The 17,702-nt window shown below is 48.4% G+C and overlaps 1 protein-coding gene across 1 annotated transcript in view; it reads left to right on the top strand.

Annotated features, from left to right (window-relative positions):
• Positions 1 to 15,728, top strand: part of LOC119966471 (patched domain-containing protein 3-like) — a 35,374-nt gene extending 19,646 nt beyond the window's left edge. The window contains exons 2-4 of the mRNA XM_038798202.1: positions 11,733 to 11,854; positions 11,956 to 12,101; positions 13,276 to 15,728. Coding sequence (XP_038654130.1) covers positions 11,733 to 11,854; positions 11,956 to 12,101; positions 13,276 to 14,927 — 1,920 coding nt within the window. The 3' untranslated portion in view covers positions 14,928 to 15,728. The remainder of the gene's footprint in view (positions 1 to 11,732; positions 11,855 to 11,955; positions 12,102 to 13,275) is intronic.
• The last annotated feature ends 1,974 nt before the right edge of the window (positions 15,729 to 17,702 follow it).

Consider the following 17,702-nt stretch of genomic DNA (forward strand, 5'->3'; position numbering starts at 1 on the left):
CAAGGGGCAGGTGTCTTGTAGAGGGTGGGTTGGCAGGCAGCGCATTGTGGGGGGAGGGGGTGGAGTGGTCCTCAGTTAGGCTTGGATGGTCTCTGGCATGTGTCCCTGGCGTGGTGGACCTCGCACTCGTCCAAGATAGTAAACCCACCACGCCAGAGCCACGCTGGTAGAGACCACAGGTGACCTGCGTACACGTGATTCTCGGTCCCGAAGACCAAAGAATAGTGGAGGGCCGGATCAGAGGGTGCCAGGCCCGCCAAATTAATGCAAGTGGGTCATTGTGACCCATTTGCATTAATTTAAATCCTTTGCCAGGCACAGGCATGGATCTTGTTCCCGCACCAGCAGGGGGGGGGGGGGGTCGGAGCATCGCAATCGGGTTGGCGGCCGTTAGTCGATCCCAAATTTTCCCTGACGCCCGATTCTCCATCCTGTCGGGGAACGTGATCCGGGTGTCCCAGGACCGAGAATCCCACCCAATATCTTTCCTGACATAAGGGGCCCAAAACTACTCACTGTATTCCAGATATGGCCTCATTAACACCTTGCACAGTTGCAGCAAGACTTCCCTATTCTTATACTCCAACCCCCAGGAGATTCTTGACATTACTGCCTCCTTCACCATCTGATTCGCCAGACTTGCGCCTCAGCAACTTGTCACTATCAAGGGAGAGCTGTTTTTAACGGCCCCTTTACCACTCACTCAGTCACCATGCAAGCATGGCAGTGCGCAGACCTGCTCCTCGCTTTGGTGATGCCGACCAGGCCAAGCTGTGGATGAGATACGGACCACAATTTTCCCCCGAGGGGTCGGGGGACCAGCAGCAGGGTCAGCAATGCCACCTGGGAGGGAGTAGCCTCCGATGAGCTGCAAGGGTAAGTCACCTCTCCCCTCAATTCACTGGCTGACACATGGCAGCCTCCCCACATCCGATCTCCATGCTTGTTCCTCAGAACCCCCTGGAAACCACCAGCACAACCCCTTCTTGTCCAGGTGCAGTGTCCACAGATGCCCCCTGCTTTAGACCCCCCGACCCATCAAGCGTGTGGCTCAAATGCTCTCTCTTTGTCCCCATGGGAGAAGATAGCCCATAATAAATGGTAAAGGGCCAAGGCGGAGGCAGAGTCCCAGAGATTCGAGTCCTCACCCCGTCTTGATGAGGAACGGACCCTGGAAATTGCGGGGTTGCCCAAGGAGAGAGAGCAGTCACTGACAGCGAGGTTGGCCTGCACCAGTGAGGTGAGGATCTATTGCCTCTTCATCCAGATGACCTGTCTCAAAGGAATAGTTCATCTCAGACAAAATGATCCACTCACTGACCACATGTCCATTGTTTTGTAGGATCTCGATCTTATGAGGCTGAGCCATCCGGAGTCGTCCCCGCCGCCCCCCGGCCGCCACCCAAGAGAACACCTCAGAGGCGAGCTCTGTGGAGACTACCATTAATGCATTATACATAACTATCAGCTGCACCTCCCACCAACGCAGAGGCACACACCTTGTGGGTGACATTAGTGGACAAGCTTCTGGGGCACAATCTGGTGAGCACCACACAGTTGCTGATGCACATTGAGGTGGAGGTAGAAACATCCAAGTGAGACAGGAGTCGGAGGTCTGCCGGATACCAGGACGCAGCTGGGTCCGAGCCAGGTGCCAAGACCCTGGACAAGGTTGTCCCAGAGCTGATGCAGATGATAGGACACAACCGTGGCATTCAGGAGGGGGTGTCAGCGACATTCCTGTGACTGTAAAGCCAATTGGAGGAGTCCCAAAGGCTGCAAGTGCAGGAGTTGGTGCCAACAGTGCATGGCACCGAGACCAACGCTGCTAGGGTGGCGACTGCAGTGGAAAGCCTGAAGCACAACATGCACGTCTTGTGTGGTGGTGGCCAAGGCATGGCTCAGTCTGTGACAACCATGGCTGAGGGCCTCAACATCATGTCCCAGTCACTGAGAGAGTGTCCAGTTGCAGGTGGACATTGCTAAGGCACTCCAGCGCGTAGCCCAGTCACTGAGGACCATCGCTGAGGGCGGCAACACCATGATCCAGACGATGGAAAGCCTCCAGTACTGGCAGCGCCAGATAACTCAGAGGACTCTGGGGCTCACTCCAACTGTTCCCCCATCCCATGGAGTCCTCCGGGGCCCCAAGGGCTTTGTCTAGAAGGAGGAAGCACTGGAGGCCAACCCAGACCTGTCACCAAGAAATTGACGGCAGTCTCCAGTTCTTCCGAATCCCCCCATCTTGACACCACCACATCTCAAAGGCAGCGGCAGAACAGGATGGCATGGCCTCGCTACTGATACCGGTAAGTCATAGGGTGCCCCCAGGCTCCAGGTCCTCCAAGGGCATCAAAGAGCATGGGGTGCGGAAAGCAGTAGGCTGCCTTTACCTCTGATGGGGACACACCTAGACGTAGCACCAGACTACAAAAGATCAAGAAGAGGGAGGAGCACTGAGTGGGCAGTGGGGAGGTGGTGTGGGGGGAGGGGGGGGACTCTATCAGTAACTAGGGGGAATGGAAATCTGTCCAGTAAAATGTTCACTATTAAAACATGTAACACCTGATATAATGTCAAGCCTCTGTCACATTAATCTTCACAGTGGGCCAGCCTGCACCCCCACTGCCTATCCACCTTTCCCCCAGCGCAGTGGTCCAGGATCAATGCCCTGATACAGATCCCATTCAAAGGATGGGTGTGAGCGTACTGTTAACAGAAGGACAGGAGTCAGACATTTACAGAAACTGGGGAGTGCCAGAGCTTTCCTCACAGAGGGTTATCAGCGCTCTCCTACCTTCTATGTGACGTGCTGACAATTCCAACATAGGCCTTTCCTTGCAAATATACTACCTCCAACACCATGGGCTTATCTTATTGTCGAATGCCTTCTGGAAGTCTAAATACAACATAATAATAATAATCTTTATCCGTGTCACAAGTAGGTTTACATTAATATTGCAATAACGTTACTGTGAAAAGCCCCTCGTCGCCACACTCCGGCGCCTGTTCGGGTACACAGAGGGAGAATTCAGAATGTTCAAATGACCTAACAGCACTTCTTTCGGGACTTGTGGGAGGAAACCAGAGCACCAGAGGAAATCCACGCACAGTGTGGTAAACCACTGTAGTGTATAATATGTGTATTGTGGTGAACGGCTACTGTATTATATGTAATGTGGTAAACCACTGCCCAATGGCTCCGCCTCCCCCCGGGCCCGGTATAAAGGTGGCTGGTCTCCGCCTCTGACCCAGTTCAGGATCAGAGGCCAGGAGGCTTTCTGTTTAGTTTATTGAAGACTCAGTCACGTTCACTACTCGTTTTGTGTTCATTGATGGCACATCAATTTAATAAACTACACTTCTAAGATGAATTAATCGCTCAAGCCTGATCACCTGGAGTTGGACCCACAGGCAGCCGATGCCACTGCATCATTTGAGCACTGGCTAAGCTGCTTTGAAGCGTACCTCGGATCCTCTGCCGAAGACTTTACCGACCTCCAAAAGAAGCAGATCCTCAATGCATGGGTGAGCCCGCACGTTTTCCTTCTCATCAGTGATGCCCCCTCGTATACGGAGGCGATAATGCTGCTGAAGGGACAATATGTGAAGTCTGTATTTGAGGCGTATGCTAGGCAACTTCTTGCCATGAGACGACAATGCCCTAGGAATCACTAGCAAAATTCTTGCGTGCCTTGCGGGTACTCGGCCGGAACTGTGATTGCCAGGTGGAATGGGCTACCCAACACGCGGAGCTGTTGATCAGGGCCTATGTCGCAGCGATTGCTAGCAGAGGGTACACTCGGCCTCCCAGAGACAGTGCAGCTCTCAAACTCACTGGAGGTGGCCTTCCAGAACATGGAGGCCTATTCCTCCGACCACGCGGCACCCTCGTGGACCTCGTGGGTGCCGCCACCATCCGACCCGAGTGCGGCACAAGCCTGTGCCGCGCAGCAGCCCACCAATGCCAGAAGCCCAAAGTGCTACTTTGGCGGCCAGGGTAAGCTTCCCTGACAATGCTGCCCTGCACGGAATGCGACTTGCAATGGGTGTGGGAGGAAGGGCCACTTTGCGAAAGCCTGCCAGGCCCGATCTCCCCCTAAAACTCCTAGGCCCAGCAGCGCTGTCTCCTGACTGTCGGGGCCGCCCCCAGCTGCCGCGCCACCCGCCATGTGTGACCCGTGGGCGCCGCCATCTTCGCCGCCATCTTCGATTTTGCCCACCACGTGTGACCCATGGGGGCCGCCATCTTTGACGCCATTTTGTACTCCACCCACCATGCGCGGCCCATGGGGGCTGCCATCTTTGACGCCATCTCCGATGCCACCCGCTATGCGTGACCCATGGGGGCCGCCATCTTGGGACCATTCCGCAGCCTCCCAGGAGCCCTGCTCACCCAGTCGTATGCTGGCCGCCGCTACCTCCGACTGACCTACCCATCACCTTCCGAAGCTCGCCTCTATCACGCTCGACCAGTCCCGGCCTCATCACCTCACAAAATCTACGATGACAGTCCGGATCAACGGGCACGAGACGGCCTGCCTTTTCGACTCCGGGAGCACAAACAGCTTCATACACCCAGATACGGTAAGACGCTGCTCCCTCCCAATTTTACCCATGACCCAGAAATCTCCCTGGCTTCCGGATCACATTCAGTAGAAATCCGGGGTACTGTGTCATGACCCTTACTGTACAAGGCGTAGAGTACACTAATTTTAAACTCTACGTCCTTTCCCAACTCTGCACTGTTCTATTACTGGGGTTCGACTTCCAGTGCCACCTCCAAAGCCTTACTTTAAAGTTCGGTGGACCCCTGCCCCCCTAACCGTCTGTAGCCTCGCGACACTTTAGGTCGCCCCACCCTCGCTCTTCGCTAAACTCACCCCGGACAGTAAGCCCGTCGCTACTAGGAGCAGACGATACAGTGCCCGGGACAGGGCCTTTATCATGTCGGAGGTCCAGTGACTCCTACGAGAGGGGATCATTGAGGCTAGTACCTGCTCCTGGAGAGCCCAAGCGGCGGTCGTCAAGACTGGGGAGAAGCACTGGATGGTTATCAACGACAGACCATCAACCGGTAAATGCAGCTCAATGCGTACCCCTTCCCCCTCATATATGACATGTTCAACCAGATTGTGCAGTATCGAGTCTTCTCCACAGTTGACCTGAGTCCGCGTACCACCAGCTCCCTATCCGCCCGGAGGACCGCCAATAAACTGCCTTCGAGGCAGATGTCTGCCTCTACCACTTCCTCAGGGTTCCCTTCGGCATCACCAATGGGGTCTCCGTCTTCCAATGAGAAATGGACCGAATGGTTGACCATTACAGACTGCAGGCCACGTTCCCGTACTTAGATAATGTCACCATCTGCGGCCATGACCAGCAGGACCATGACGAAAACCTTCGGCACTTCCTCCATATCGCTAAACTCCTGAACCTCACCTACAATAAGGAAAAATGCGTTTTCCGCACACCCGCCGAGCCATTCTTGGTTATGTTGTGGAAAACGGAGTCCTAGGGCCCGACCCAGACCGCATGAGCCCCCTCCTGGAACTCCCCCTCCCCCACTGCCCCAAGGCCCTGAAGAGATGCCTGGGGTTCTTCTCTTACTATGCCCAGTGGGTCCCCAATTATGCGGACAAGGCCCGTCCACTTATTAAATCCACCATTTTTCCCCTGACGGCTGAGGCCTGCCTGGCTTTCAGCCACATCAAGGCAGATATTGCCAAAGCCGCAATGCACATTGTGGATGAGTCCATTCCATTCCAGGTGGAGAGCGATGCGTCGGACGTTGCTCTGGCCGCCACCCTCAACCAGGCGGGCAGGCCCGTGGCTTTCTTCTCCCGTACCATCCATACCTCTGAAATTCAACACTGCTCCGTCGAAAAGGAAGCCCAAGCCATTGTAGAATCTGTGCGACATTGGAGGCATTACCTGGCCGGCAGGCGATTCACTCTCCTCACTGACCAACGGTTGGTTGCCTTCATGTTTAACAATACACAGAGGGGCAAGATCAAAAACGACACTTCTATTGGGGGCAGCAGGGTAGCATGGTGGTTAGCATAAATGCTTCACAGCTCCAGGGTCCCAGGTTCGATTCCCGGCTGGGTCACTGACTGTGTGGCGTCTGCACGTCCTCCCCGTGTGTGCGTGGGTTTCCTCCGGGTGCTCCGGTTTCCTCCCACAGTCCAAAGATGTGCGGGTTAGGTGGATTGGCTATGCTAAATTGCCCTTAGTGTCCTAAAAAAATAAGGTTAATGGGGGGGGGGGTTGTTGGGTTACTGGTACAGGGTGGATACGTTGACTTGAGTAGGGTGATCATTTTGCTCGGCACAACATCGAGGGCCGAAGGGCCTGTTCTATGCTGTACTGTTCTATGTTCTATGTTCTAACGACAAGATTCTGAGGTGGAGGATTGAGCTCTCCACCTACTACTACGATATCTTGTGTCGACCTGGGAAGGTCAATGAGCCCCCAGATGTCCTATCCTGTGGTACTTGTGCCAGCGCACAAGTAGGCCGACTTCGGGCCCTCCACGATGACCTCTGTCACCCGGGAGTCACCCGTTTTCTTCACTTTATCAAGGCTCGCAACCTGCCTCACTCCATCGAGCAGGTCAGGACGGTGACCAGGGACTGCCAGGTCTGCGTGGAGTGCAAACCGCACTTCTATCGGCCAGACAGGGGGCACCTGGTAAAGGCCCCTCGTCCCTTTGAGCGCCTCAGCATCGACTTCAAACGGCCCCTCCCCTCCACTGACCATAACGTGTACTTCCTCAACATTGTTGACGAATACTCAAGATTCCCCTTTGCCATCCCATGCCCTGACATGACCTCTGCCACCGTCATCAAGGCCCTGCACTGTCTTTTCACCTTGTTCGGGTTCCCCGCCTACATCCATAGCAATCAGGGTTCCTCCTTCATGAACGACAAGTTGCATCAGTTCCTGCTCAGCAAGGGCATCGCCTCCAGCAGGACGACCAGCTACAACCCCCGGAGCAACGGACAGGTGGAGAGGGAGACAGCGACGGTCTGGAAGGCCGTCCTCCTGGCCCTACGGTCTAGACGTCTCCCAGTCTCCTGCTGGCAGGAGGTCCTCTCCGATGCGCTCCACTCCATCCGGTCGCCCCTGTGCACTGCCACCAATGAACGCACCCCTCATGAACGCACGTTTGCCTTCCCCAGGAAGCCCACATCCGGGGTATTTCTGTTTAGTTTATTAAAGCCACAGTTACGTTCACTACTCGTTTTGTGTTCATTGATGGCACATCGCACAGGGAGAACGTGCAGACTCCAGACGGACAGTGACCCAAGCCGAGAATCGAACATGGGACCCTGGAGCTGTGAAACAACAGTGCCAGTGCTACTACACTTCTACCGATTACCCTTTATCCACTCAGGTTGCAATTTCCTCAAAAAACTCTAATAAATTAATCGGACACTATTTCCCATTCATGAAGCCATGCTGACTCCTTGTCAACATCCCATGAATGAATAGAAATAAAATGTGAATGTCCTTCCACTGTACCTCCAAACCATCTCTACTTTAAAGGCAGCCTATTGTTCTGTTACAGTTTGTCTGTAATTTTTGATTCCAAATTACCTGGGCCAAATTTTCTTCTCATCCCACTAAAATTGGCCCACTTTCAACTTTATATTTTTATGATGTGGAGATGCCGGCATTGGACTTGGGTGGGCACAGTAAGACGTCTTTCAACACCAGGTTAAAGTCCAACAGGTTTGTTTGGAATCACTAGCTTTCAGAGCACAGCTCCTTCCTCGGGTAATAATTTTACTCTAGATTGCCACTTCTCCATTTCCACAGCTAACCAAAACCTTATGATGCCAAGATCACTGTGGTAGTCTGGCCCCTTTAAATGGTGATACATCGTGCAACCCATTACGGGCCTAGAGCATACAGAGGCACAGCACGTGATCAGGAGTTTCAGTGTGATCCTGGTCGTTAGGGTTTGGCCAGATTTAGCCCGGGAGTTGTGGGAACAAGACCTGTGTATTAGTTGTGCTGTCCAGTGTATACAGTTTGCCTTAGTTAAATAAACCTCTTTTGTGTTTCAATGTTGCCTCGTCAATCGCCTTGCAATATAACAGTCACAGTTCCCTAAATGCTCCTGGATGCCATACGTAACAAAATAGGGCCTTGATGCCAAGGGCAGTTATTATCTCCTCACCCCTTGAGGTTAGTTCTTTGTCCATGTTTGAACCAAGCCTGTCCACCATCCATAAGATTCCAGCCTGGACTGTGATGGAATAGTCTTTACTTGCCTGGCCGAGTGCAGTTCCAACAATACTCAAGAAGCTTGACGCCATCCAGGAAAGGCAACCCATTTGATCAGAGCCCCATCCACCAATCTGAACATCATTCTTTCCATCACTGATGTACCATCTGTGGATTGTACCAACTCGGCAAAGCTCATTCACCAGCATCTTGCACACCCACGATCTCAACCACCTGACAGCAGATGCATGGGACAACCTCCAAGCCACCTACCATTCTGATTCACAACTGTATTCGGGGCAGCACGGTAGCATGGTGGTTAGCATAAATGCTTCACAGCTCCAGGGTCCCAGGTTCGATTCCGGCTTGGGTCACTGTCTGTGCGGAGTCTGCACGTCCTCCCCATGTGTGCGTGGGTTTCCTCCGGGTGCTCCGGTTTCCTCCCACAGTCCAAAGATGTGCAGGTTAGGTGGATTGGCCATGCTAAATTGCCCGTAGTGTCCTAAAAAAGTAAGGTTAAGGGGGGGTTGTTGGGTTAAGGGTATAGGGTGGATACGTGGGTTTGAGTAGGGTGATCATTGCTCGGCACAACATCGAGGGCCGAAGGGCCAGTTCTGTGCTGTACTGTTCTATGGCTATGGTCTATGTATCGCCGTTCCTTCACTGTCACTGTGTCAAAGTCCTGAAGCTCCCTTCCTACCAGCAGTGTGGATGTACCTACATAACATAGACTGCAGCGGTTCAGGAAGACAGCTCACTAACACCTTCTCAAGGGCAATTATTGATGGGCAACAAATGTTGGCCTCGCCAGTGACACCCACATCTCATGAATCCAAAAAAAAAACTTGATCATCTCTTTTGGATTCTGAGGAAGTGCAAAATGCTCTCAATTTGGGTGGTGTGATGTCAAATTCTCTTCAGTTGTTGTTGAATTATGACTTATATAATTTGGCTATGCAGCTTAATTGTGTGACTGGTTGAACAGTTTGAAAGGTCAGTGCTATGTTCTACCTTTCATTATAAGAAAAGAAGACTTAACTTAAGAATGTGAGAGTCACACGTTTTAAGTGTTGTGTACTACAGTGTTTTTCAAACTTTTTCTCATGGGTTTGGAACCGGCCAACCTTCGCAACACATGCAAACCGACCTTTGTGACACACGCCGATCGACCTTCATGACAAACACCATGTTCTCTTACCTTTTAATGCAAAGGGGGATTCAATCTGTTTAGCACAGGGGCTGTTTAGCATACTGGGCTAAATCGCTGACTTTGAAAGCAGACCAAGGCAGGCCAGCAGCACGGTTCGATTCCCGTAACAGCCTCCCCGAACAGGCGCCGGAAGGTGGTGACTAGGGGCTTTTTACAGTAACTTAATTTAAGCCTAATCGTGACAATAAACAATTTTCATTTTCATTTCATCTCACTTGAATCTGGTTCAAAGGAGCAGAGGGCAATGCGCATATCAGGTGCTGAGTTCAGCCAGTTTCTTTGTGCCGTCTTCACCTTCATGAAAACGAAAAATCCAACCTTGTTGTCGTGAAGGGCAATCGCAACAAATTGCTTGTTTTACACAGCACTGGAGACTCCTGGGAGATACTACTCCAGAACGCTGACAGCTGCATGGGCTTTTGGTGTATTTTTAATGTGGTATCACAGGCAAGCCACAGCAGCATAGTCTTTTAATCTGGAGTCAGCTCTAAGTTAATAACTGACTCTGGGGAATCAACCTGAAAAGGAATTTTTCACACACCACTTCCATTTCAAATTCTGAAACTTCTCCACTCATTTGCCAGTTCTTCCTTGAATATAACACACATGGGCTTTGTCTCCTTAATTGTATTGTCACAATTGACAAAACCATACCTCAAGAAATCATGGGCGGAATTCTCCGCTCCCCACGTGGTCTGGGAGAATCGCTGGAGGGCCTCCTGACATTTTTTCCGCCCCCACTGGCGCCCCCACAATTCCCCCCCCCCTCGGAAAAATTGCTGCTCACCATTTTCCACAGTGAACGGCGATTCTCCGAGACCGATGGGCCGAGCGGCCGGCCCTTCACGCCCATTTCACCACGGCAGCAACCACACCTGGTCACTGCATTCGTGAAACGAGCACCAGATGCCCGTTTGGGGGCATCTAGAGGCCCGTTTTGGACAGGAGCACCGCGAGTGTGCTCTGGAGGGGACAGGACCGCGATCAGTGCCCACCGATCATCGGGACAATGTCCAAAACGGACACACTCTTTCCCCTCCGCCGCCCGGCAAGATCACGTCTTGCCGGGCGGCGGTGGAGAAAGATGGCACCGCGCATGCGCAGGTTCGTGCCGTCTGCACGGTGATGGCAACCGCGCATGCGCGGGTTGGAACCGGCAACCCGCGCATGCGTGGATGACATCATGAAAAGAGCCGTTCGCGCGTCATTTCTGGCGGCCGAGGTCGTAGCCGGGAACGACGGGGGCCCGCTCCTAGCCCCCCCCGGTAGGGGTGAATTAGGTGCGGGGAGCGGGCCCCGAGGCCGTCGTGAACCACGGCCGTGTTCACGACGGCCTATGCGATTTTTGGCCTTAGCGGAGAATACCGCCCCACATTTATACTTCTTTGAGGTAAGTTTATTTTTTCATGGCCATTAACCAGAGACCCTGGAGCTCGTAACACTGCCACTGCTCTGTCCTGCCCTGGACTCTCCTGGCAGCTCTCACAGCAGATTCTGTTGTGAGATTCTCTCCAACAGGTAAACTGCATATTTGAGTTTCTGGCTGTCTCTTACTTTTAAAAAACAAACATTGATCTTCACAGTTCACTTGCCTTGCTTGCCAGCAGCTGCAAAATTGAAGCAACTCAGCTCCCTGCTTTGACGCCAAATCTCTGGACAGCATTTAACATCAATTCTATGTGCAGTGCACGTGACCTACTCTCTGCTGCCATCTCTGGCCAGAAGACTCCACGCAGTCTAATCTGTATCTCCACTTAAAAGGTTCAGCGGCCGCAATTCTCCATGTAAAAGTCAGTGGAGGCTGTTCGCCGCTTCTCCCACAATCAGGACCACCGCGGGAACAGCGGTACCGATCGCTCCATGACTCTCCTGACACCTGCACGCTATCCACCCGCTCGCTGGTCACAGCTCTGACTTTGAAAAACTATTATATACGACATTGATCATATTCCTATTTGTAATTGTAAATTAAGGATGACAGCATTGTTCTGAAATAAAGGGCACCAAGTCTGGACAATAATTCTGCAACATGCAGGAATGTGCACCTTATATTTATTACAAATTAATTAATTGTTTTCAAGAAAGTAAAAGCGAGCAACATTTTACAATCTATCGATCAGTTATTGTGCTCAAAAACATTGTTTGAAAATAAGAATTAAACATTGTTTTTGTTGCTGATCATGTCAAATAAATAATTGAATTTTTAAGAGGTATGAATGAACAACAGGATGCAATTGTCTAAAAATAATTTAACAATGCATTTATAACCTTTGATCCTGAATTTCAGGTCTCTTATTTCACGTCACTGTCAAGACAAGAAGAATTTGAAGGAAATTCAAAAAAGATTATTCCTTTGTTCTCTATCACATATTTTCTTTCAATATTCTTTTCCATCACATCTTGTATGAGGTAGGAACTATATTTTCACATTTATTTGTAACGCACTTACATTGAAAACTTCATACAAGAAGGTCTGTTGTGTTATAGAATATGATCCAATTTAATTTCAGGTTTGACTGTGTGAGAAATAAGCTTTGGGTCGCTACTCTGGGAGTTGTATCAGCTGGATTAGCCGTACTGTCGGGATTTGGACTACTTTTGTTCTGTGGGATGAAGTTTGCCATCAATACAGCAAATGCACCTTTTCTGATTCTAGGTCAGTAATATTATTTTCCCAATTAAAGTATGATCAAACTTCAGATGATTGGCCTCTCAAATTTGTCTGCTTAAATTACAGATTATTCTGACCCCTACCATGATTCAGAAATCCAGTACAGACATGACGGGCCAAATGGCCTCCCTCCGCACTGTAACAATTCTGAGATTCTGATTCTCTCTGGCATGTTCTCCTTTGTACACTTGACCTCATTCCATCTCTCTAACCTCTCTTTTAAAATATCTTTCTCTACTACCCAATCCCAAATTTCACACTGAAATACTTTCACTCCTTTCCTCCCTGCACTGAACAACTCCTCATTCTTGGTGATTTTCACCACCATCCTCAATCACCTCGCCGGCCTGTCCTCCCAAAACCTTTCCCTCCACAAAGACTGCTTCTCATGATCATGACCAGCTTTGCCACCTCACATGACCTCTCTAACCCCATCATCTCAGTCATAAATAAAACCATCTCTGATCACTTCTTTGTATCATGCACCTTCATTCCCACTTACTTACGCGCCTGTACCTTAAAAATCTCTCCTCTGAGTCACATGTCCTGACTTACGCTGTGTCCTGGATTTCCAATACACTGATTTTAACATTTTCATCTTAGTGTTTACATAGCTCCATGGCTTTGCACCTCCCTATTTCTTCAAGTTTCTCCAGACTCACAACTCTCCAAAAACTCCATGTTGTTTTTGAAGCTCAAATTTGGACTGGAGTAGAGAAAACCTGTGTTTTCTCCATATTCACTTGTTGTTATCAGGCAGGTTTGCAGACAGCCATCAAAGTGGAACAATTTTGTCTATGTGGCTGTAACTTTCATAATTCCTATATTGTGCAGCCTATAATTTGAATGCAGAATTATGTCTCCATATCAGTTGTAATGTTGCAGAATACTCCTGTTAACAGGTAAAAAATAGAAAAACAGTGCAGATATGGCATAGTGTTTGCATTTAGTTGCAGCATTCTGGCTTCGACTTCCTTCTACATCTATGAAATAATTACTACCCATTGAAAGCTAATATTTTGCAGCAAGTATTGATTCCAAAAGATACATCATTCAGACAAGAATGTTAACTGTATTCACCACCATTTGTGATCATTAATTAATAATAACTTTTCATTTCATAACTGGTGTATTAATTCACTATATCTCACATTTCTAGGTATTGGTGTAGATGATATGTTCATTATGCTCGCCAGCTGGCAAAAGACAAAGGTTAAAGATAAAGTTGGGGATCGCCTGGCAGAGACGTACGCTGAAGCAGCTGTTTCCATTACAATCACCACTCTGACTGATGTTTTAGCTTTTTATATTGGCATTCTGACACCTTTTCGATCTGTACAGTCATTTTGTGTTTACACAGGTACAACTGTTCTGTTCTGCTTCCTTTACAATATTACGTTTTTTGGAGCTGTTCTCGCACTGAATGGGAGACGAGAAGCCAGTAACAGACACTGGCTGACATTCAGAAAGGTTGAACATGATCCTAAACCAGACGAATCTAAATGCTATGCAATGTGTTGTGTAGGTGGGGCTTCTGATCAGGAATCAGGTGCAGAATCAGAGCATCCAGTTTATTTCTTCTTTAAGAAATATTATGGTCCAATCCTTACAATCAGATGGACCAAGGCATTTGTGGTGCTCCTGTATGCTGGATATTTGGCTGGCAGTATTTATGGCTGTTTAAACATCAAAGAAGGTATCGATCTTCGAAATCTGGCCTCTGATGATTCATATGTGGTTCAATTCTATGACGACCAAAGTGATTTTTTCTCGAAATATGGACCACGAGTCATGGTTTCTGTCACTGAACCTGTGGAATATTGGAATTCCACCATTCAGAATGAAATTGAAATTTGTATGGACAGATTGGAAAATAATTCATATGTAGATCGTACCCTGTCAGAGTCCTGGCTTCGAACGTACATTAGTATTTCCAAACAGATGCAGATAGATATAACGAAGAAAAATACATTCTTAGACAATTTAGCTTTACTCTTTCAAATTGTTCCTTTATTTAAACAAGATGTTGAATTTTCAAAAAATAACCAAAGCATTATTGCTTCACGATTTTTTATTCAGACCATTTATGTCGATAATTCAATTGCAGAGAAACAGATGCTGATTGAATTAAGAAAGCTGGCACAAGAATGTAAAATCCCTTTGCTAGTTTATCATCCTGCGTTCATCTATTATGATCAATATCTTGTTATCGTAACCAACACAATACAGAATGTAGCCGTGGCTGCTGCAGCAATGCTGGTTATTGCCTTATTGTTCATACCTAATCCAATCTGCTCTCTGTGGGTAACATTTGCGACTGCGTCATGTTTAGTGGGTGTGGCTGGTTTCATGACTTTCTGGGATGTCAATTTAGATTCTATATCTATGATTAATCTGGTCATTTGTATTGGATTTTCTGTGGACTTCTCAGCTCATATTTCATACGCATTTGTATCAAGTGAGAAAGAAAGTGCCAATGAGCGAAGTATTGATGCATTGTACACTCTCGGTTATCCTATTATCCAGGGAGCTCTTTCAACGATACTGGGTGTGGTTGTGTTGGCCGCTGCAGAAAGTTACATATTCAGGACATTTTTCAAAATCATGTTCCTCGTCATAACTTTTGGGGCAATTCATGGTCTCATATTTCTGCCTGTGTTTCTGACATTCTTTGCAACCCGCAGAAAGTTGAATAGTGTAAAATCAGACACGGCAGCAAAATTCACAAAACAGCAAATCTATGTGAATGAAGCATTCAGTGGAAAGGTGATAAGCAACCCATATGGAAATGGTAGAATTTCAGATGAGTAAAACCCAGATTGTACCAGTTTCTTTTCTTCACCTTCTCGGAATTTGGAAGGCTAAGGGGTGATCTGATCGAAGTATTTAAGATATTAACAGGGAAAGATAGGGTGGATAAAGATCAACCATTTCCACTAGTTGGAGATTCTAAAATTAGGCGGCATAATCTAAAAATTAGGGCAAGACCAGTCAGGAGAGATGTTAGGAAGAACTTCTTCAATCAAAGGGTGGTGGAAGTTTGGAACTCTCTTCTACAAATAGCAGTTATAGCTCAGACAGTTGTTAATTTAAAATCTGAGATTGATAATTTTTTGTTCAACATAACATTAAGGGATATGGGCCTGAGGCAGGTATGTGGAAGTAAGCCACAGATCACACATCATCTCATAAAATGGCGGGACAGGCTTGAAAGGCTGAATGGCCCACTCCTGTTCCTATGTTCCTATTTTTAATACACCTGTCACCTTCCCATTGATTCTAAGAATTAACACCTGGGGAGGATTCTTGGGGCACTAGTCAGTGGCAGGAATCGCGATGGCCGGTGAATCAGGTATCTGGCCAAAAATGAGACAGGCGTCAACCCAATTGAGAATCTCCCAGCCTATCCCACCAGCCCAGGCAAGGGTGCCAGCCTCGATGAGGTTCCTATCTAGACCCAGCAGGAACATGCAGACACTCAGTAAAGCTAATTTACAGAACATTATTGGGCAGGAAACCTAATTCACCTGCCCCTGGGATGTTCCAGGAGCCCCAGCCAGGAGTCCTGCTGGCATGAATTTGTGAAGTTCCTGACAACTGTGTTAATGGGGACATGGGGGTCTGAAGTGGGGGACTGTGGGGAGGGCTGCGGGCGGGACTGAGGGGAGAGCTGAATGGAGACTGTGGGAGGTTAAAGGGGGGTGACTCAGGGAGGGCTCAAGCAGGGATTGAAGAGGGTGGACTGAGGCGGGGCTGTCAGCGATCGTGGTGGGAAGCCCTTGCCAGCAATTGGGAGGGGTGGGGGGGGGGGGGGGGGAGTCCTTGCCAGTGATTCGATGGACCTGTAACTTTAAAAAGGGTGCCCTGATTTCAGAGACCCATCAGTGGATTTAGGACCCACCTCTCTCAGATCCAACTTAGAACCGGATCCATGGTTTAAAAAAAAGTGCCATTGAATGGCACGTCAGCTTTGCTCTCAGTGATAACAGGGACCACTCTTGATTCCCTACTGACAGGAGAATTTAACCTGAAAATGGAAGAAACGCACCCCTGTCCTCCTCACTGTCCAAGGCCCCAAACAATCCTTCAGGTGAAACAGCGCTTTACTTGTACCTCCATATATTTAGTGTATTGCATTCGCTGTTCACAAGGCACTTTCTGTTATGTTGGGGGCACCAAACACAGGCTGGGTAACTGCTTTGTGGAACATCTTCACTCAGTCCTCAAACACATCTCCAACATTCCAGTCACTGGCCACTTTACTTCACCACCTTGCTGTCACATTTCTCTACTTTCCTTGCTGTAGTGGCCAAGTGAAAACCAACACTGTTTGACCAAAAGTGCCACAACTCCAGAATAAGCATTCTAGACTCAACATTGAGTAAATCAACTTTAGACAATGAACTCTACTCTCCATATTGTTTTTTTCTTTTGTCAAGTACCAGTCTGTATCTTGGTTTCAGTTTTTTTGCTTTCAAACAAAGTTGTCCATTACTCTCAGTAACACTCACTCTGGGCCAATGTTTTGTTTCTTTCATGGAATCATTATCATTCCTTTTGTCTTTTGTTCCATAACATTTTTGTTACTTAATTTCGCTGCCCTGACTTTCCTTTTTTTTACCTGTCCCATTATTCTACTTGACCTTTCCCATTATCGCAACAGCACAAAACCCCATCACATTTCTACCTGTTCAGTTCCAAAGAAGAATCATGTTGAACTCAAAATGGGTTAACTCTGTTTCTCAATCTGCAGATGCTGTCAGAGCTGCTGAGAGTTTCCAGCATTTTGTTTCTATTCTAGATTGTTCCAGATTGTCCATAGCTGTCTACGCACAAAAACATCCATTGTTTTTACTTTCCCCACTAAATGAAGTAAAATAGATTGGAGTGCTATCAGTTAATTATCCTCACTGTGGTACATCTGAGATTTTAAATTACCTATTAATTGAAAAAGCTTGTCACTATAAATAAACAAAATATAAATCTTGGCCTCTGAAGTAGAGTCATACAGACTTGAAACATTAACTCTGTTTCTCTCTCCACAGATGCTGGCTGATCTGTTGAGTCTTGCCAGCATTTTCTGTTCTTATTTCAGTTTTCCAGCATCCGCAGTATTTCGCTTTTAAAATATAAATGCGAATGGTAAAACAATTAACATCCATACTATTTTGATGATGTTTGAAAGGGAAATTCCACGCAATGGATTATTTTAAAATTCAATGGAAATCACAATTTTTGTGGCATTCAGTGGTCTAGCGGGGTCCATGTTGCAATTGAGAAGAGTGGGATCTTATCTCCCAGACAGATCCAGCACCTCTGAGATCACAGCGCCCTTTATAAAGGACGGTCCAATCTCCATTAGCTGCTTCATCCCCACCTTTGGATCACAGATAGGACATCCCCCACCCTATTTGCTTGCATAACCCTCCCTTCAGAAACCCCTTCAGCCCCCATTCAGCCCCCCTCACAACCCTGGACCCTCTTCAGCCACCCTATTACCCCACCTCACTCCCCAAGACTCCTGTTTCAGCACCCCATTCCCCCACCTCACTCACCCCCCCAGACACCTCCTTCACAGCCCCGTTA

This window comes from Scyliorhinus canicula, chromosome 5, assembly GCF_902713615.1.
Source record: "Scyliorhinus canicula chromosome 5, sScyCan1.1, whole genome shotgun sequence".
In the NCBI taxonomy this organism is placed as follows: domain Eukaryota; kingdom Metazoa; phylum Chordata; class Chondrichthyes; order Carcharhiniformes; family Scyliorhinidae; genus Scyliorhinus; species Scyliorhinus canicula.